Source organism: Onychostoma macrolepis, chromosome 10, assembly GCF_012432095.1.
Source record: "Onychostoma macrolepis isolate SWU-2019 chromosome 10, ASM1243209v1, whole genome shotgun sequence".
NCBI classification, from domain to species: Eukaryota; Metazoa; Chordata; class Actinopteri; order Cypriniformes; family Cyprinidae; genus Onychostoma; species Onychostoma macrolepis.
Genome location: NC_081164.1, coordinates 19,986,919 through 20,008,163, shown reverse-complemented (window position 1 = coordinate 20,008,163; position 21,245 = coordinate 19,986,919). Strand labels below are relative to the sequence as shown.

Below are 21,245 nucleotides of genomic sequence, written 5' to 3'. Positions count from 1 at the left end.
CCTGGAATACAAAGAGTGAGGCAGCTCAGAACAGGAACACGAAACAAGGATGAACTGAAGCATTCTGACCATGGAGGACATTGTTCTGTAGTCATCTTGGCTAACCTGTATGAATTCCTCCGTGAGTACATGCTTAACATGGTTGTTGGACAAAACGGTTTTGTCTTTATCTGTCCTTGTTAAGTCCAGCTGGAATCAATACCCCTCTGTTCGTCTTGAATGAGCAATAACAACAATTCCTCAAGCTTTTCTGCACAGGTTAGATAGAACATTCCTCAGGCGATTGGAGAGACACGTGAATCATCAGAAAAAGCTGGTAATGAGAGAAGAGAAGAGAAGAGAAGAGAAGAGAAGAGAAGAGAAGAGAAGAGAAGAGAAGAGAAGAGAAGAGAAGAGAAGAGAAGAGAAGAGAAGAGAAGAGAAGAGAAGGAGGCATAAATAGATCGAAGGAGATGAAAAGAAGAAAAGAGACTGAAGAAGAGGAGGTCAAATGAGATAAGAGACTGATGGAGACGAGACAAGAGGGGATTCAAGGAGATGAGGGGAAAGAGATTGAAGGAAAAGAAGAGATTGGAGACAAGAACAGATCGATCGATCGATTGATTGATCGATCGATCGGAAAAGAAAAGAAGTGATCAATCGATAGGAAAACAAAATGAAGCTGAAAAGAAGAGATCAAAGGAGACGGGAAGAGATCGAAGGCAAAGAGAAGAGATCGAAGGAGATGAGAAGAGATCGAAGGCAAAGAGAAGAGATCGAAGGAGATGAGATGGGAAGAGATTGAAAGAGAAGAGATCGGACAAAGCGAGAGGAAAGAGAGACAGCAGAGGAGAGGAGAGGGTGATGGCAGTCACATCAGAAGAGCGTGTGGCAGATTGTGAGGATTTAAGGATTTCAGAGGAAGGATTGCAAGCTGTGCGTGGGGATCTGTGAGGAGACTGAGACCAGATGGTTGTGATTCTGGCACAATTATCCCCCTCTATTGTTACTGATCTCCATCATTCTGTCTCTCCCCGCTCATCTCTGCCTCTGCCAACAGCCCAGAGTCACTAAATGGAAAAATCTTTAGAGTGACTTAAAAAATGTTAAAGGATGAACTGCACGTGAGCGTGTGTGTGCACGCATGACCTTTAATATATTAATATTCAATAGTGGCGTAACAACAAAACGAATGTGTGAATGCATTGCTTATTTACTGCACATTAATATTTGCTTCTCATGAAAAGAATTAAGTGTTTAAATACAAAACAGCAATGTGACGTTCAAAGCGAAGCAGAGTAAGTCTCATTGGGAATTGAGTGGATTGCAACATGCTGCGATATTATTGGTTAACATTATTTTTCCCCACCCACACAGTCTTGATTACACAAGCAGAAATGCAATTTCACAGGCAGAAAAAGTTATTGCATTTCCATGAAACAATTCGCTACAAACAAGTTTATCTTCGGAATAAAGTGCACTGATGAATCATCCTCAGAACAACCTGGGACTTTTATTAAAAACTAGATAGTGTCAATTTTGAATTCATGTTGACTTACAGAGCTCTCAGCAGAATGATGCAAGCACGAGCAGATGGCCGAACGCAGATCCCGCTAAACCTAAGAGACATTGCGTTTCCTGTGAAAAGATTTTTCTCTGTGTCGACATTCGTTGCTCCTGCGAGAGACGGGCCTAAGGATGGAAACGTGTCAAGAAATATGCTGAAGCGAATGGGTCCGATGCTAGTAGAAACAGCACCTCTGTGTCGCCTGCAGACTTCAGTTTCTCTGTGAAGTTTGTGTGACCTCTCGTTACCGCCTTTAATGTCATCATCTACTTTTACAGCTGCCATCATCTGGTGTTATTTCAGTTTTTCAGGTAAAGCAGACATCATTTCGGTGTTTTCATTCAGAGAGTAACCTTCTAGCATCCAGCGCCGCTGTTCCCAAGAGCTTTGATGAAATATCACAATAACACATAACACAGGGGGCAACGGGATTATGCGACGTGTAAACAGGCAGTTTTCAGCAGGAGCCGAAGTCAATGTAAAAATAGAGCATGACAGCATGAAGGTTTTTTTTCTCCGTCAAATATAAGTTGTGCTCTTTGAAGTGCTCTGGTTTAGAGGAACCTGAGGCAGTTTATTGTAATTATTTAACACTTAGGCCCACCAGACTGACGCCGACAATGTATTTTTCATGTTTTCACGACAAATTACGCCGCAGACTCAGTGGATAAAAAAGACACAGAAAGACTCATTTATTTCAGTATCTTTTCTTTCCTTTTGTTACGGCTTAATTCAACATGTTTATTCTTCAAAGTCAAAGTAATTATTTGTTTTTGCATAGTCTAAAAGCAAAGCGTGCTTTGGATTTTTGGTATCTGCCTCTTGTTGGAGTCTTTTCTAAATCAACAAGTCGCAATGAAAATATTTACAGACTTAATAACATCCACCTTTTAGGGCAAGTAAACACGTTTTGTTGCAAAGTATCATATTTTGCTGTGGTATAATGTATAATATGCAAATATGCAGTACACAGCGAGAACTGTGTCTTCACAAGATCTCGAGCCCAAAAATTCTTATTCAAAATGTTTGTTGGCATGCAGCATCCTGCCAGTTTTACACTTCACACTTTTGCTGACTCGCTTTCACGCCCCAGCAATCAAAGCCAAAGTTCAAAACAGCACATGTCCAGCATGTCTGACACAGCTATAGGAATGACACGGCTTGTCTCGTCCAACTGGCCAGAAAACAGAGCCCAAGAGAAAAGGCGAGAGCTTTTGAGTGTTTTAGAGAAGCCCGTGCCAAGGAAACTGTGAGTCCTTCTGAAGGCCAAAACCTTCCTATCTACACCTGATCTGCAAAGACTGCTCATATGTGTGATGGAAAAATTTCAGTCTTCTACAAATAGCACAAAATACACACAGTCAGTTCCAGCTCTAAAATCTGATGCGATGACATAGTCACACACCTGTGATGACACATCAACTAATTTCTAGAGTACAGCGTTGGCTACAAATGATTAAAAGCATTCAAACACATGGCCTTGAGTGGCTTATAGCTTTAGTAAAAACTAAAATAACACATCTTGTGCTGTGTTTTCAATGACAAGTTGGGTGCTAAGGCAAAGTGCCTTCTCCTTCTTGCTGAGATAATTATCACAAGCTCAACATACAGTATGTATCTCCTTATAAGTCATTTGGTAAGAAACTGTCAAGAATTACAAGAAGAGAACAGTAAATGCAAAAAGACTTAAGGCAATCCTGTGTCATAAAGCACTGAAGTAAAGTCAAACGCTGGGGTTTGCCCTGTAGCATTAAGAGCTCTGGGGAAATCTCAGTGTATTTGACAGCTCAACAATCCCCTCCTCTCTCATCTTACACAGTGCATTTACAGACACAATCTTTCACCGATTCTACTTAATAAACCCAATAAGGTTATGTAAACTCCTTAAACTATGTTCTTTTATTGATGAAATGTTATGAAAGAGTTATTAGTTGAAAATTCAAAGAGTAATGGCTCTTGAATAAAAAAAGTATTTGCAGCCTTCATATGGAAGAAAAATGGACATTATGATTGAAATATAGCCAAATGAATCATAAGCAGATGACAGACAAATCATGAAGCAGAATCGAATCGAATCTGGGAAACCTGGAACCAGTGTTCATTTCGTTGATTAATAATTTCCGTCATAATTTTCGTCAACACCATTTTTTTCACAGACGAAAACGAGACAATAAACTAAAACTCTTTTTGAATGCCAAAAACTATGATGAAAACCTATTGACATTTTCGTCAACAAATAAAAATGAGATGAAAATGTTAGGGAGGGAAGAGATTTAGGAGGAGATTCATTCAGAATGAATCTGCTGCGTGGTTAGGAGGTTATATCATGCGTACATACATATGAACTGGCGGGACATAAGCTAACATACACTTGCTGCACGTCTCATAAAACGTTAAAAATGGCAATATGTGGGCATAAGAGAAGAGCAGACATATGGATCAATTTGACGACGCAAGAGAGAACTCAATTCGGTCCGTTTTCTGAGCACCAACACATATACACACAGAATGCGCAAGTAGCCTACTCTTTTGCGTTGCATGAACGGAGAAATACACACAAAATTATGCTGAATTGTCCGTTTTGACAGGTATTCACATAAACACGGTCGATTACGTCTTAAGTGAACGTAAACAGTAGGGAGAATGTGTCAGTACATTGCATCCATTGCATCCGTGCATTCGGTTTTAAAGGGATAGCAGCCTAATTTAATTGCTATTGTCCGAGTCATTGATGTTAATCAAGCAACAAAAGAAAGATAGAAAATCACTCACTGCTCTTGACTGAATCACTTTAATAGCCCAAAAGATTTACCTAAATTTATAAATATTTATAAATTAATACAATGAATATTTCTGCTTGAAAAAAATGAAGAATATGGTAAACAAGTTGTTATAAAGAATGCATAATCAGCCTATTTGGTATTTCACTGAAATAAGACCATGTTCTTGTTCTTTATGAGAACTGGTTTTATTTCATTTAAACATAAAGGCATATTGTCTGTCACTGCAGTAAAATCGGTGTATATCATGATAAAACCTTAATATCAAACCTATATAATAAGTTTGGAAATTTTAGAGAAATGCTTAATAAATGCATTACACTGTAACTAAACCCATTAGATTTTAGCCGACTACATTTACTGTAGATTTAGTCGACTAAAATCTTATGATATTCTGATGACTAAAATATGACTAAAACTAAACGGCATTTTAGTCAAAAGACTATGACTAAAACTAAATCAGAATTTGCTGTCAAAATTAACACTGCATGGAACAATAATCAGATGTTAAAATGGAATAAAACAATTTTTAATCTAGGTTTTCTTGGACTGTCAGGATTTTGAATTAGTCATTTGTCATCATGATGTCAAAGAAAATAAAAACCATCCTCTATAAGGCCAAATATTTTAATTAGTGCTGTCAATCGATGAAAAAATGTAATCGCGTTAATCACAGTCATGGACTGTGATTAATCATGATTAATCACAAATTTAAAATACTATGATTTAGCTGTAAATGTGTTGAAATAAAGAAATGCATGACAAATTAGTTCAAAGAAACAGAACCTTTCACACTTCCGCCAGGTATGAGACATAATCCTTATTATTCTTTTATCATTATTCTTTTGTTTTTATTCAGCCATTATCAGCCTTTATACTTGCAATAAAACGTTTACCAAGCCACATCGCTTCAATCCCAGTATACATTTACCCAACTATTATCAAACGTATTTCTAAATAAATACAACAAAACATTTTCTTGCGACCTTATATGAAGTATTATGACAAAATGCATTATGAAGAAGAATTGGACCTGTTCTGCAGCTGCATTAGAGCTAATATTAGCATCATGCTTCATAAGACAATTTATGAGATTAATAGTACACTTTTACTCAGAACTCACTTTAAACCACCATCGAGTGTTTGTAATAACTTCCTTTTGCTATCACATGTGGAATTTGGTCGTTAACTGTTGTTAAAATATTCTATTTATAACCTTTTATATCGCTGCACAAATTAGCATAGATGTACACATTCAACTCAAGAAAATCACATACAAATATCCTATCGTAATCGTGCATTTATTATCTTATATGATCTATAGTGGCTGTTGTCATGTATATTTCTGCTGTGTAAAAGCCTTAACATGTATGCTCTGGCTGAAACTCACGTTGTTTGTGATCCGTTCCTAAGTTGCCAGGTATACATTCCAAGTATAATACACATTAGTAAAAGGATCTATTTTAATTTTTGTCTATATACACTTTGGGCGGCCGCGGTACATGATAAAAGTAGCCCAAAAAAACGTAACCCATAGCTCTAATTTTTCCCGCGTCTGTATTTTCAAAATAGCCCACTTGTGCCGTTACGCTGGCAAAACTGGTTCGCTGTACCCTCATCACACAATGATAGATAACCTTCCGCGCTGCGATGACGGGAAGAAGTTGGGGTCAAACCTTTTAATTAACGATTAATTTGCGTAAAAAATATATAAATGCGTTAAAATTTTTAGATTAATCGCATGCGTTAACGCGTTAAAGTTGATACCCCTAATTTTAATACAACAGCATTATGAATAAAGGTGCAATTACATTTACCATTGTTCCACGAATTTTCATAATTTTCACACTCCACGTATTTTTTAAAAACATATTTCCACATACTACATACTACAGCAGGGGTGCCCAATTCTGTTCCTGGAGATCTGCCTACCTGCATAGTTTAGTTCCAACCCTGATCAAACACACCTGTCTGTAGCCTAATTATCAAGTGCCCTTTAATATCTTTATTAGTTGTTTCAGTTGTGTTTGATCAGGATTGTAGCTGAACTTTGCAGGAAGGTAGATCTCCAGGAACAGGGCTGGGCACCTATGACATACAGAATGTAAAAATATACAATCTACTACACTTTACTGCAATTCTGCAATTAAAATACTTGTGTTCTTTCATTTAGGAAGTGACGGCGTGACATACTGATCTATTGGTCACACGCGATACAAATCAGAGAACACAACAAAATTAGCATGAGCTTTTCTGGTCCTCCACATTTGCATATGTATGAATGGAAGTCAATGGAATGAAAAGCGTAGTGTGACCTGCCCTTAAAACTTTCCAACACTGCCAAAGCCATGGCCTGGTGATTCAAAAATGAATCGCACCATTTTCTGACCCCTTTCCCCATTACCCTTCCACTCTCCACTACTGAATCAATAAAAGTGTAGAAAAAAATACAACTGAAAAGAAAACTAACACATTAATCCAACCCTCCTATCTCAAAAGCATGTCAGGAATGTGTGAGTGTTTGTGTGTGGAAGAGAAATTGTGTGGCTAATGACCATCCTGCCCTATAATTCTGCAATGAAGACATTCTCTCTGGCCATTGAGAGGGAGGAGTTCAGGGCAGATGGGTTAAAGAAAGAGCAGTAGCACCGTCAATACGGAGTCAATGCTTCATCCCAGCGCTCCTCTTCAATCTGCCAAACACACAGCAAGTCAATGTGCAGCACGGCCCCATAAGGACAGATTAGAAAAGTACGAATTGCGAGGGAAGGGGTAATGCAGAGACGTCTTGAGACAGTCTCTGAACTGTGTGAGTCTTGCAGAGGAAGAAATTTTCTAATCATCGAGTACTAGAAGTCCTGAATGACATGTGATTCTCAAAGACATTTGTCTGTCAATGATTCCAAAGGAAGCATATGTCTGAGCCTTTCTGTCACGTCAAATTGGTTCACATTTAAATGTCTTGACAGGTTCTGTAATTCCACGGGGACAAGTGAGGCTATCTGTTGTAGGTCTAAGGCACTGCTCAGTGGTCAAAAGACCGAGTGTGAGGGTGAGTTTGACAACTTGAGCTTTAACTATATGTTTTTTCTGAAGCATTTTTTCCATCGTAATGCACATTTTTCCCAGTCAACACATGGATGGATGCTTTCTACTCACATCAGCTCTCTTAGTCACAGGAGATGTTTTCCCTTCAGCTTGACCCGTGACAACTGACAAGCTAAATTAAATGTTGTCTCCACTCTTTTTCGCACCTATGCCAACATTCGTACTCTTTCACGCCCCTAAAAGCCAGGAGTAAGCATGTGAGCACACACTCACGGGTCTCTGGAGTCCTCTTGCTATCTGGCATTAAAGACCCATCACAGCAGCATGTCATATCTCCTTGTTTGCCCTCTGCAGAAGCTGTAACTCTATCACTGGCTTGCGTCTCTTGGACCCTCTGGACACTAGCGGTATTAAAACGACAGAGATCTTCTGAGGGACCCTGGGTTTGTCCTACTTACATCACAGGCAACTGAAGGAAACCTCACTGCGGTCCAAAACAACCTTGCCATGGGCTCGAGTCCCATGCATCTGCCTCAGAGACTGAGCTGTGACCTTCTCATTTCAGTCCTGAACCACGTTTTTATGTTTGTAAAAAGGAACAGATGAAAATCCCAGTTGGAAAGTAAATTTACAACAGAGATCTTTTTAATATCTCAACTGCTTTTCCTAGATTGAAATGAGAGTCAAATCACATGTTTACTTGAAAGAATAGTTCACCCAAATATTTAAATTCATCATTTACTCACTTTTATGTCATTTTAAATGTGCATGACTTTCTACTCGGACTGGGTGATAAATCGATAACTATTGTGATATTTTTCTCGATAAAACAATAACAAGAGTTTGATAAATGTTCGATATTATGTTTATGCGCCAAAAGCGGAACAAAAGAGCACTATTTTTTTGAAGTGCGCTACACAAACTGTTTATCCATGATTTATTTTTGTGATTAAGCCATAGCGTTTGTGCATTTATACTAAATGTATTTAGACTATTGTTTTTCATACAAATACCTAGAAACCACATAGTTATATTTTTACCATGGTATTGAGGTACTACATGTGCGATTTTAACTGTGGTTGTCATGATCTAAATGTATGCTACTATGGAAGACCAATGGTTAATAAAAAAAAAATAACAGTCAGAATAAATACATTTCACCATATAAAAATGGGGTTGCTACAGTTTTTACAGTTGTTACAGATTTTAACAATAAATGTAAATTTACATCTGCATCCTAACTCAAGCTACTACTCCTATTAAGTGTGCATTTCTAAGAGACAAAAATTTTATATTATTATTAATATTATCAAAACCTGTTTCTTAATTTTAAATAATATTACTCATTTGAACATGCAGAAACTAAGAAATCAATTTTTCTAAGATATTTATTTTGTTAAGGAAAAATGACTGGAAAACGTGAAGTGTTTGTCATGTTCTGACCATAACACTGTGTCTACATCGGACTACACCGCAACAGCTAAAGTCTGTCTACACTGGACGCGACAAACCAACCGTTAAAAATCATTAGAAATTTGTGTCAATGTGTCTAAATAGAACACAGCAGCAATTTACTGTTGGGGATTTGTCATGTCGTGCCGCATCCAGTGCAGACAGCATCACTGATTATAATGAGTTCTATAGTATTCTGTCACGCCGCTCGCATCCAGTATAGACACGGTGTAAAGAGTAGTTTAAAACCAAATACATTTTTGGCCATATCGCCCAGCGCTACTTTCTACTATGTAATACAAAAGAATATATTTTTCAAGGATCAAGATAAGGGTGAGTACATAATGACTGAATTTTCATTTTTGGCTGAATCATACTTTTAAATTTATTTTCTCTTTTTTCCCTTCTGAGATATAGACCCTTTAGACCCAAGACATGCCTTCTTTAGAGTTTCAAAAGAGATGTCATCAGCAATGTTAAAAACTGCTGAAATCTGCAAAGATTCCAAAAACATACAAGAAAGAAAGGTCAGATTTGAAAAAGAACTGAAACATTTCCCACCAATTTTGTCCCAAGGCACGGTATCTGCAATTAATTAGAGTTCATAATTCTGTAGATACAAGCTGTGTCCCAATTCGAAGGTTGAATACATTGAAGGATGCAGACTTCAAAGGCCATGCCTTTGAAGGCCGCAAAGGTTAGACTGAGCATTGTTAAATAGGATGATGTAGATTACAGAGGATTGATCTTGTCTCCTGGTGACTGTGACAGCTGCCGTTGACAATTCACAGCCTGTCTAAATATGCTCACCTTGGTCCATTTATGTACATAATAAAAAGTAGAAACTATGTATAAAAATTACATCTTAGTAAGATATGTCAACATTGAAATATTTTAGTTTTTCATATATATTTGTATCATTGATAGTCAAGCAAGATACCCAGTACTGGCATTTTAAGGTGTAATCCACCATTTTCTCTCAAAAATCGTCAATGAATCTCAGGATTGTCTGGGCCCCAAAGAATCCATCAGTTGTATTCTTTGTTGCCTGGGAAACAAAGGATGCATTTCGAAGCCGCATTTGAAGGAGCCTTCGAATTGAGACAGCCTTCGTCGTGCCACTGTGACACAGTCTTTGAATGCCGCCTTAGAAGGACGCAGCCTCTGAATTGGGACACAGCAATAGTCAGCAAGGAGGCTCCACCCAACCACATAAAAAGTACTAATTAATTTATATAGCGACACTAAACACAACAGCTACACAAAAGTAACCATTATATTTGCCTATTTTCTAGAACTTCAAATAAAGCCAAGAACTCAAAATCCAGAAGTGGATAAAAATAATGATAATAACCTAGCACATAGAATGTGAACAACATGTTTGATGTATCTCTCTTTACTTCTCCCAAGATATTTTTAAGAAAAAAACTACAGACAAATCATAATTATTTGTATAAGATTTAAAAGTGTCATACGATATGTGTTAAGGTCACTGCAGAATACTTTCATTAAAGTAAAAATATTCACTTTTCATTATTCACTAGCTGAGTCTTGGCAGAAATGACATTCAAAAGTATTATTGTGCGATATTAGTATTTCTGAAAATTAAGTGAGCACTAGATGATGGCAAAAGTAATCTACTATAAAAATAAATAAATAAGCATGAACAACTAAATATCCAATATCGACCTACCCAGTATCTATTATTTAAAAATTGTACTGATATATCATACATCCCTAATTCAAAATGTGGCTTTAAATGAACTATAATTAAAACCTGGGTACATATGCAACACTACTAATGATTTTCAAATGAACAGTAACTTCAATGGAATTATTGAAGAAAGTACGATGAAAAAAAATCAGCTCAGGTCAATCCATTTTTGCAGCTAAGCGTCTTTTTCTGGAAGAAAATTCTAAGATCTAAAAGTTACCATGTGCTTTTATAGTACTTAGAAGGAAAAATGAGATTTCTCATAATGACCCCTCTAAAAGAAACTCTCCTGAGCTACAGAAGAGCAGCCTCTGAGAAATGAAAACTTTTACTGAGCCTAACAGGATATTCAAACTCTTTAAAGACTGTTTGCACCTCAAAAGAATATTTTTTTGTAATAATGGAGCAAAATAATGAGTGAGAGAAGATGAGAGAAGGTGTAAATCTTAATACGCTCAGCAAGGAACGTGTTTCTGTGTTTCTCAGCTCAATATGACACCAGGAGTGACGGCAGATATATGATAATGTCTTCACGGAGAGAAGATGCATGAAATGAAAGTCCAAAACTGTGAAAGATATTCTAATGGACTCTCGGGGTTTTATTTGTTGTTCAGAATGTTTTCACACCTTTAGTCCCATTTAAAGGAAACATGCAAGTACGGAATACCATCAGTCTTGTATCCCTCTTTTCCCATCTGCTGTCGTCTTTACTTCCCAGATGATAATTTGCACCAGAGTCCCATTAGGGATGTTTGAACACAGCAGTCCGTCTTTGCTATTTACCAAACCTGCTTCCATCATCTAACGCACAGCAGAGGCTGGAGCTGGACCATTAGCACGAGGACGGGGGAACCCCAAGGGCCAGAAACAGGACCACATGCCTGGTACAACCACCAGCTCAGCAATACGCGCCATATAGCCGACCTACAAATGAATTCAGAGAGAGCACATTTATGGGCTGCAAGCAATCAGGAGCTGCAGGGGTTCAGGAGAATGCAGCACCAAGTTAAAACACCCTCCTCGAAACTTTCCCAGCCAGAAAAAGGCTTCCGATTAGCCAGAGTGTGTCCAGCTGAAATTCTCTTCTACCTGAAAAATGCACTTCAGGATGATCGTGCTTCAAAGCCAAAGATGATTTAGCTGGACTCCCAACCTTCGCACTGATGCATGTCCCTGAAAAGGAGCTTTGCGGATGTTCCTAAAAAGTGCTAGGGCTGTAGAAACGACAATAAATGAAAAAAACATCTACAGATATATAGAGCATTGCCTCTGATTTAGAAAGTGGTAAGTGCTGGAAGGCCACCTACATTAGTCACATCCTCTGGGACCTTGATCTTTAATAAGTGTAGATGGTGTCACATCATTCCGTACGCTTAGAGCATTAAATAGCGTTCATGTGAGGACCTCTGACGGAGAGCCTATTAATTATGTATTTATGCTTTATCAGTGCCTATGGGACAAACCTGGCTCCCTAGTTTTGTTTTCTAAAATGTTTATTTGTGCAAAAGCACTTAAGTTGTCTGAAAATGGCCCTCTTTTGTTCTCCTCCATAATAAATTCATACCTTAAACGGAAGATAAACAACCACATACAGTCAAGGCTCATGATAGTGAATTCGGGGTAATGTATCATTTCATGCAGATTTTCTGCCGAGACCCTCCGAGACGCACAATAATTCATAGCAAAGTGCATTTTATTCTCTTTTTTTTTTTTTTTGTTGGAAATTGTTGATGCAAGTATAAACATTCGAAGTTACAACATATTCCTCTCCCAGTCCTTTGGAGAAATGGCTTCAGCAGAGGAGTTAGAGAAGGTTTTAGCAGCCTGAAGGGAAATATTTCGCCAGTATGAAAATACAAGCACCATTCTGCTGTATATGGACCTCTGAAGAAATAATTTTCTTTCCATTTAGCAGAGGTCAGCTGGACTCTGTGGTTGTCAATAAATATCGATGTTTCAAAATTACAACTGCACTCTTCGGCTCTCTGTTGTCTTTGTTATTTCTGCTGAATAACTATCAATACATGTAAAGTTGAGTTATTGTTAATGTTCTCCTGGAAAAAATATCTGTTATCAAAATGCTGCAGAAGCCTTTTGTCTCACAAAAGAATCAAACTCTGCCTGTCAAAGTTGAGGAGTGCCTGTCGACTCCTTCTCAACCTCGTTTCATCTTTCTGCAGCAATCTAAAAAAAAAAGCAGCTTTCAAACAGGAAATGGAGCTTTCAGTCCTGAAAAGCTGTCAGGCAAGAACACATAGTCGCACCTTTACTTCAGTCTCACCTGCTTTGCTGAACCTCAAGCGATGTCATTCGACAGATGCATCATTTTCAAAGGGCACTTAAGATGGGGTTCAGCCTACTGGCTACTTTTTTAAAAACTCTGTGCTCTCTAGATCTGTCTGTGTGCTATCTGATCTGACTTCATGGCTTTTATAAGATTACTGACCAGCCGTTCTTCATTACAGACCATTATCAGTATTGATAAGGTGAAAATAAACTGCACTTAGCTCAGATTTTCTGTTTATCAGCCCATACTCGGCTCAAGCCGCAGAGAACTGACAGGATCTTAACAGAATCTTGCTTTGGCTCCAGCATCCTGCATCGCTTCGTTCCTTCGCGGGATGTATCTGATATTAAAAGAAGCTGGTTTCGTGTTTTTTGGCTCACTCGAAACAGGAGGAGTCAATTCACTCAAGCTGCACCATTTAGCTTTGGTCGGCGGCCAAGCAGGCGTGCCGGACGGATGCGTCCGCGCATCATGTGTGATTTTCTGCGGATGTTTCAGAGCTACTGATTGAATAAGAGTTCTCCTTTATTAAATCATGGCACCACAGCAATTGAGGCAGCCATTCAAAACGAGCTCTCCTTAATGTACAGATGGCCTCGTTTACTGTGCTGAAAAAGGCACGGCTGTACTGCGCTCAACAGAAGTTGCGCAGTTGTTCTGAGGTAGTCTAGGGGTTTAGACGTAAGTCAAAGACAAACACTCAGACAGCTGAGTCTCGGACAACTTTTTTTGATTTCTGAGTGAAGGAATGATTCAATTTCAAGATTTAATAAAAGCACAGTCTCACAGGCTTTGCCAGATGCATCTTTATCTTACTTGATTTCACAAGATAGAACGCCAGGGAACCAGTCTGATAAAACATCTAAGGTTTATACAAGACTCCAACAAACAATTACATCTATTTCAAGAGTTGCCACAAGGCTTCTTGATTTCAGACTAGCGGGAAATAACTTATTGTTAGTGAAACATTTCACATGCTTTACCAAAGGCTGGGACACACCAAGCCGACTTCAAAGAACTAGCGGCAACGAAAGCCGACGGTGTTGTCGCCTCGCGTCGCAGCGTCGGACCAAAAAGCTGCGCTCGAACACACCGAACAGACTACAGCCGACAGCAAACTAACATGTGCGTTCTGCGCATTAGCTGTCTATTTCAGCAGCTATCAATAGTATATATTCGTCATTCAAAAGGAGAAACCGAAACAAAGATATACAAGAAAAACGCAGATATACAAAACGTAAACAAAGCAGCACTTGCTTACCATTTTGAATATCATTAACGTTGATAACTTTAATCATTTTAAGCGGCTGATGTTGTTATGAAAACATTTGCGTATGATTGGGAAAGATCACGTAACATTTAAACAGCCTTCTGTCTGTACCGCCTTCATTTACATGCTCGTTTTCATCATTTTCGCTTTAATTCTCGGGCACTGACTCGTTCGCTAAACTGAACATCCAATCAGAGTTCACCGACGCCGATTCAACACGTCGAATCGGGCAAACTGCTGCCGACGTGAGCCTGATGAGAGCTGATGAGTGGAACACACCAAACAAACTAGCCCGACCGTCACTCACGGTCGGCCAACCGTCGGCTTGGTGTGGCCCAGCCTTAAGATCGGACCACTCGCAGACGTCACCAAACACAAGATAACGAGGTTCCACCAGTCGCTCAAGTCTCCAGAGAGTAAACTTGGGTGTTAGGCCTGTTTCAAGAAGAACATTATTAGAGGTTCTTTATGGGAAATGCTTTAAGGCTTTCAAATCTGCCTCAAACAAAGAGAGACAACACAGAGACGCATGCTGAGAACAATTATTATAAGCTCCCGTGGCGACTACTTGCAGTTCCCATCAAAAGATGCCATCAAAGCATTCGGTTTACTAGCACAAAATAATGAAGAAGTATTAACCGCGCCTCACGGGGTTCAGATCACACAACACTCCCGATAGAAGCCTTCCTCTGCAGCAAAGCATCTTGTGTTGTGAAATTGGTCACTCTGAAGCGCACCGTCAGCCTCTTATCGGAAATGTGACCACAAAGCAATCCAGGGATTTGGAAGGTGAAGTTACAAAGGCGGCTGTTAAGGATGCATTGTTACCCCAGAAAAACATACACAGAATTATCTAAAGGTAAGAGGACAGTAAACCCGCCCTCAATCGCTGTTGTGTAGTCAAAAGATTGATTTGCATTTAAATAAGCCAGGTTTATGCTTGTATTGTGGCACTCATCCGTGCTGCAGTAAACAGGCTCGCTATGTAATGCCATCAGACTCCAAGCTCCAAACCTGTCAATCCAGGTGTGCGATTGTCCGTGGCACAAACTTCCTGCAGACACAGAAACCCTTATCAGATCAAGCGTTTCACATTCAACAACATAAATCCAAGCGGAATTTACCAGACCTACTTAAGTCTATCTCTCAAAGTCTGTCAGGACAACAACCAAACAACTGCTTGCAATGCAACACAAATATGTGGCATATTGTGTCACATTGATTCATAGCTGCAATATAGTGCGAGAATAAAATGATGCTGATGTTTTTTTAAACTACCCCCTTCAGCAAATTAGAGAGAGAAATAAATGATCAAATGATTGATTGTGCAGAGTGAGGAAAAATAAGCTCATATACACACAGTCGAATTGCCACCCACACACACAGCAGGGACCCTCACACACACTCACACACGGGGTTGCTCATATACAAACATGTCAAGAAATGACTTTGTTATTACCTGCTTAGATCCCATTAGGCCTGTCAATGCTTCAGTGTGGGTGAGGAGGAAGAAACTTTGATGGAAAGTGTTAAGTGACATTTAAGAAAATCTGACGGTCTTCGAGCTTTAATGTGATCTAATTAACCTGGAGACAAGTAGAGCAGTGCATCTACACGCCCAACTGTCATTTTGCGAGATGTACGGCGGACAGAAACACTGATAAAATGTAAAAGTCTCAGTAACAAATAGCCTTTCCGTTTTCTTTTATTTTACGAGTGTTGTCCATGCATCTCGAATGGCATCTGTGGAAATGCTCTCGGAATGATGGCAAGCCAGCGAAAATAACACCGAGCTCTTTCTATCTCTGCCGTCTCTCTGAGTTGTGATTTTCTCTTCACTTATTTATGGGCTAATCCATCTCTGTCTGCCTCAAATCAAATTACATAAAAAACAAATAGAGGAGAGAGCACATAGAGGCTGACCCCCATCCGCATGGGCCGAGTCGAAGTCAGGAACGCACTCCGCCTCATTCCCAGACTGACCCGGCCCGAGTCGAGCCATCACGCTCAACCGGACAGCAAGAGGGATGAGACCAGCTGGGAGAAAATTGGTGTTTACCTGGGTGCTTCACAGAGCAGATTACACTTAAATACCACATTGCAGACTGAAGCTTAAATGCAGCTTTGAGGCAGTGGAAAGTTCACAGATGTGTGAAATAAAAGAAAGAGGTGGGAGAAAATTTAAGCTTCTACCAACAGAAAGAGATATACAGCCTTGCATCTGTAATGCCTGGACAAGCTGTCCTTGGAAAGCACAAATGAACATACCGCTTTATGAACATCAATGGAGACTTTCAGAATCTTCAACATGAACAGACAAGTCTTTTAGAGATGATCTTATTATTCCTTCTACGTTTAGGACATGACAATAAAGACTGCCCAGTGACCTAGGGTCAGCATGAAAGATGTTTGGGACAAGTCTTGCCAAATGTAAACATTCAAGCTTAGGCTAATTCAGTACTCAAGCACTGTCTGAGATGGTTTTCTGTGCACACACACACCTAAATTACGTACATAAAGCCACCTCTCAAACAACGTGCGGGTACCAAATTGAGTTCTCTTTTGCATTTTATCACACTAGAACAGACAAATAAACATACAATTATGCCAAAATGTCCACCTTGGTGAGTATCCTCTTAAACACAGTCAACTATGAATGTAAGAAGTTGGGATAAAATAGGATGCGTGTTAATATATTGAATCTGTGCATTAGGTCTTAAGGTGACTGCAGCCTAATATACCTTCTGCTGTCTTTGTCCTTAAAGTTATTCATATAATAAAGAAAAAGAAAAAAGAAAAAAAACACACTGCTCTTGACTGAAGCAAATTTGTAGCTTTAATAAAAATCAGTGCATTTTTAATTTATAAATAATAAATCTTTTTAAAAAATCTTTATTTTATCTTTGTACTATTGTATTTATTTGTGCTATTGTTTGCAATTTGTTAATTTGTTCTTATTTTATTAATGACTGTTCACTTGTCTTGAATGTTTGTGAACTTTATATTAGTTAAGTTAATAGTTTTTGCTGTGGTGCCAAAACTGGAATTGAGAATTGTGAAATTTCACTGGAATCTATAATTTGTAAAGTTGTAACAAGCTTATTTATTAAAATACAAGGTTACATGGGTCAACTTTTTTCCAGTGAAAATTTTGGCATGGCAAGCAAAAAAAAATCTGAACCACTGGGCCAACCAAGCCAACAGAAAAGCGGGAAGTTTACTCATCAATATCTACAATTTTAGTGTTGTAACAACCGTATTTACTAAAATACAAGGTTACATGGATCAACAATAATGTGAACAATAACTTTTTCTTTTTCTCCAATGAAAATTTTGGCAGGGCATGTGAACAATATGAACCACTGGTCCGACCAGGCCAATAGAAAAGGTCTGAGAATGCTGAGCCCTCATGAACTAGTATAATCGAGGCAAAAACAACCATCAAATATACATAAAGGCACTCAGTTTCCAGCATTATCAGAGTGCCACAGCTGTAGAAATCTAGCCTACATAATACAACCCAAGCCGCTTACAGACAAAAGGCCAAGGTAGCTTGTCAAACAACAGCCGAGATGCCCCCACAGTCCATGTTTTATGAAAGACAAGCTCTGATTACAATATAATTGTTAGCAAGCGTTGACAGCATCTTGTATGGCAGCATGTGGGCTGCACAAAACCATGCAGTGCTCCACTGCCCCCACGGCTGCAAGCCACTGCTGACAATGCTGATGGTGTTTATGACACTTAAAGAGGAAACATGATGCCTTCTGCAGCAATCAGGAAGTTGTGGAGTGCGGTGGGCGGGATCTGGGAAATTCAATATTTGCTTAGTTCAACATGCTGCGACTTTCTGTAACGGAGTTTAAAATAAAACATTTTTAAGAGTTGCACTTATTTTGGCGACCGCTCTTGAGTCTCTTTGAGCTGGTCTGCCCGAGGGTCCGTTTCACGGGGTCCTTGGCTGCTCCTTGTTCGGTGAGAGCTATAAGTGGAGTCTGGGCCAAGCGTGAATGAGATTGTCCCTGTCGCTGCGGGGGAAAGATCTGCCGCTCCCCCTCACTGCTGGGGAGGCAGCGGGGCCGCGGCGCAGATAAAGGGATCAGATGAAGGGTGTCAGATCGCATCGACTTTTGCTCTCCTTCTGTTTCCCTGGCCACAGCACCGTGATTCAACTGTCAAGAGATGCTAAATAAACCCAGCGTTCATTTGTAACACAAGAGTTGGCCATGGTTAACAAAGCGTCCCCAGGGACTGGTACAAACACAAGTCTCACCTGATAGCATCTCGGCTCACCAGAGGAACAGCTTCTTTGACAGCAAGTATAAATAACCGTTACTCAGATTAATCCGTCGCGTAGACGATTTGAAGAAGGTGATCGTTCATTTTATGTATAGTTTCGAAACTGTCCATGAAATGTTTCTTGGTTTGCTGAGATGCTGTCAGGTAACACAAACTTGATGGGAGCAGAAGGTGGGCTGCAGTATATCATCAGTGTGTAAACTCAAAGTTCTGAGCCGATGAAGTGCAACACCGTGTGCATATGGCGTAAACACAACTCTGCAGCAAAAATCCTGTCAGTGTTTCCTCTCAGGTCATAAAAAATGATTTTCAGACTGATGGCAAAGCACTCCCTCTCAAGGCTCACACGAGGGAGGTACAAAAAAAAGAAGAGAAAAAAGAAACAGCCCTGTGAGGCTTAACATCTCGGCACACAGACTCATAAAAAGCAGTAATAAACCAGAAAGCCTCTTGAGATTTGATGTTCATTCGCTCAAGTGTGCATGCGGGAGCCATACCGGAGGCTTTATTGCCGGTTTCAGATTCAAATGAGGGGTTTGGCCCATGCTGGACCTTAAATGTGAGCGTTCAGGGGTTCGTCTTCGGGTTATTTCAAGCTCACACAATCAAACAACACAGAATCTCAAATGAGGGCTGAAGGGAGCAGTAGTCATGGCACTTTAAATGAAAACGAGTGCCGGGCTGTGATCCTGCCGTTATATATACCCCAAAAGCTTAAATCACCAAGTAAAAATGGAAATGGTTAAGAATGGATTCTAACCTCAACAAAACCACTCAAACATTTACACATACACATCTCATTTTCTCTTATATTTTTAGGTAGAAAATATTTGAAAACTGAATAGTGCACAGTATTCGAGTTATACACTGACTTTTTAGTGAGGGGGTGTCAACTTATGAATTTTAGCAGAACAAATTTCAATGCAATAATTTGTGCATAAATTAAGAATTTTTTTTTATTATTATTATAGCCTAGTGGGCCTATTTTTTTATGGCTTGCTGCTCAGCCGATTTCTGTTCGTGAACATTTATCATTTATCTTAAGGTAAAAATATAAACTTGTAAACTTTTCTGGTTAACGTGAAAATTAAACTCATGTGAAAACATATATGCAGAAAAGTTACGATCTTTAAAGACCCCGACTTTTTGCTGACTTCTCCTAAAGGGTGCGAGTCTTAATTAGGGAGGTCGGAACCCCCAAACCATCGCACACTGCTAATTTATGTCTGATTAAATGCACATTTCTAAATCAAGTTACAATGATCACTACACATGAAACAGATAGAAAAGTTCTAAGGTGATGACACTGATAGAACATTGTGGTTGCCATGTCCGTAACGCAACCGATGCGCGCGAACCTGTGCAGCACAAACCTAAAATAAAACAAACGCCGGTAACGGCGAACCACCACAAACAAATAACATATCATGCGAAACACACAAAACAAGTAATACTACAAATCATATATTTTTTTTAGTAAATGAGAGCTGGATATCGTGTGGGCAGGCACTCTGCGCACTTTCCCCTACGTCTAAAGTAACTGACAGGTGAATATGATTCGTAGAGAATAAAAACTCCATTCACATACCGAACCCGAGCAGCCCGGAGATCAGAAGCAGCAGCAGCAGCAGCAGCAGGAGCACACCGGAACGCATTGCTGAAGTCGGTGAGGATCTCTTCAGCGTGATGGTTACCGAGGCAGTGATGCGCGCTCACTGCGGTCCTTCAAAGTTAGGAGCGCTGATTTTTTTCCAAACGATCGATCTGTTCTTTCTGGAGGTTCTGTCCTGCTCCTTTTCTGCGATTTTTCTTCTTGCTTGGACTTATATTAGTGCTTAAATGCAGCCTATAGGCGCTGTTCTCGTGCGCTGCGTCTCGAACCCGGTGTGCGTTCTCTCACTCTGCCGCTCAGAGCGCATCAATGTCCGGCTCACTCACAGTTAGCTCCATACTCTCTCACTCTCTCCTTCACTCAGTGGAGGATGAGGCAGCCGTGGAGAGGAGAGCGCCGGCTCCTCCTTCCCCCGTCTCCTCCTCCCACCTCCTCACAGAGTATCTCTGACACAAGTAAGCAGCACACAATATGAATTAACGAGTTAAAGTATCACCATTTTCAGCTTAGGAAAGCGAGCTGGATGGTTTGTGAACAACGTAGTCAAAACGAAGCACGTTCTGAGGTAATTGTTTTTTATTTTGGGGGTTTCAGTGTCTTACCATTGCAATAATGTTGAGGGATGGGATGGTAAATCATACTAACTGCAATAAATAAATAAAATGAATAATAGTTGGGTAACAAACAGGCTAACTAAACCAAACAGACAAACATCTTCCTCTAGTAGTGTCTGACCTTTACTACCGTTGCTTTTCAAATTGTCCTCCTGAGATGCACACATTCAAACTTGCTGAGTTGTAAAAAGAAGGTAAAACTGCAAAAAATAGTTGGGTTAAAGATAACATCACTAGTAGCCTTGCCCAAATTTACATAATAAAGGACATTCCCATTTTCATTCTGTTCCAATGAAAATGAAAAGCTGCAAAATAAAGAACTGAAATCGTAGGGTTAGCTGGGCTAAAAATAAGATAACTAGTAACCAAACATTGGTAGCACTAATCTGTCCCACTATATCTGTATACTTGAAAAATAAGAAACCCCTTACCGAATAAAAACCAGTCTAGTTAAAAGTAATCCAACTGTGGATAGAAATAGCAGCTTGAAAACTTTTTGCCAACAATTGAAATTTAGACAAACTAAAGAGCTTCTATACAAGTCTTGACATTTTAAATTGCTGTCAGAGTTCAATAAAGCACAGGCTAGAGAAAAAGGCTTTTTCTTATTTCAGGTTTTATGA

At 39.4% G+C, this 21,245-nt stretch overlaps 1 protein-coding gene across 5 annotated transcripts in view; it reads right to left on the bottom strand.

The window, feature by feature from the left end:
- kirrel3a (kirre like nephrin family adhesion molecule 3a) overlaps positions 1–20,278 on the bottom strand; it is a 138,527-nt gene extending 118,249 nt beyond the window's left edge. For 3 of the 5 annotated variants that reach the window (XR_009273160.1, XM_058789757.1, XM_058789759.1), the window contains exon 1: positions 19,985–20,277. Coding sequence is in view for 4 of the 5 variants with exons in the window: in XM_058789757.1 (XP_058645740.1) it covers positions 19,985–20,051 (67 nt within the window). In the remaining variant the exon portion in view is untranslated. Of the gene's footprint in view, positions 1–19,984 lie in introns of all 5 variants that reach the window. The other 2 variants (XM_058789758.1, XM_058789760.1) reach the window with 1 other exon arrangement.
- Positions 20,279–21,245: the final 967 nt, after the last annotated feature.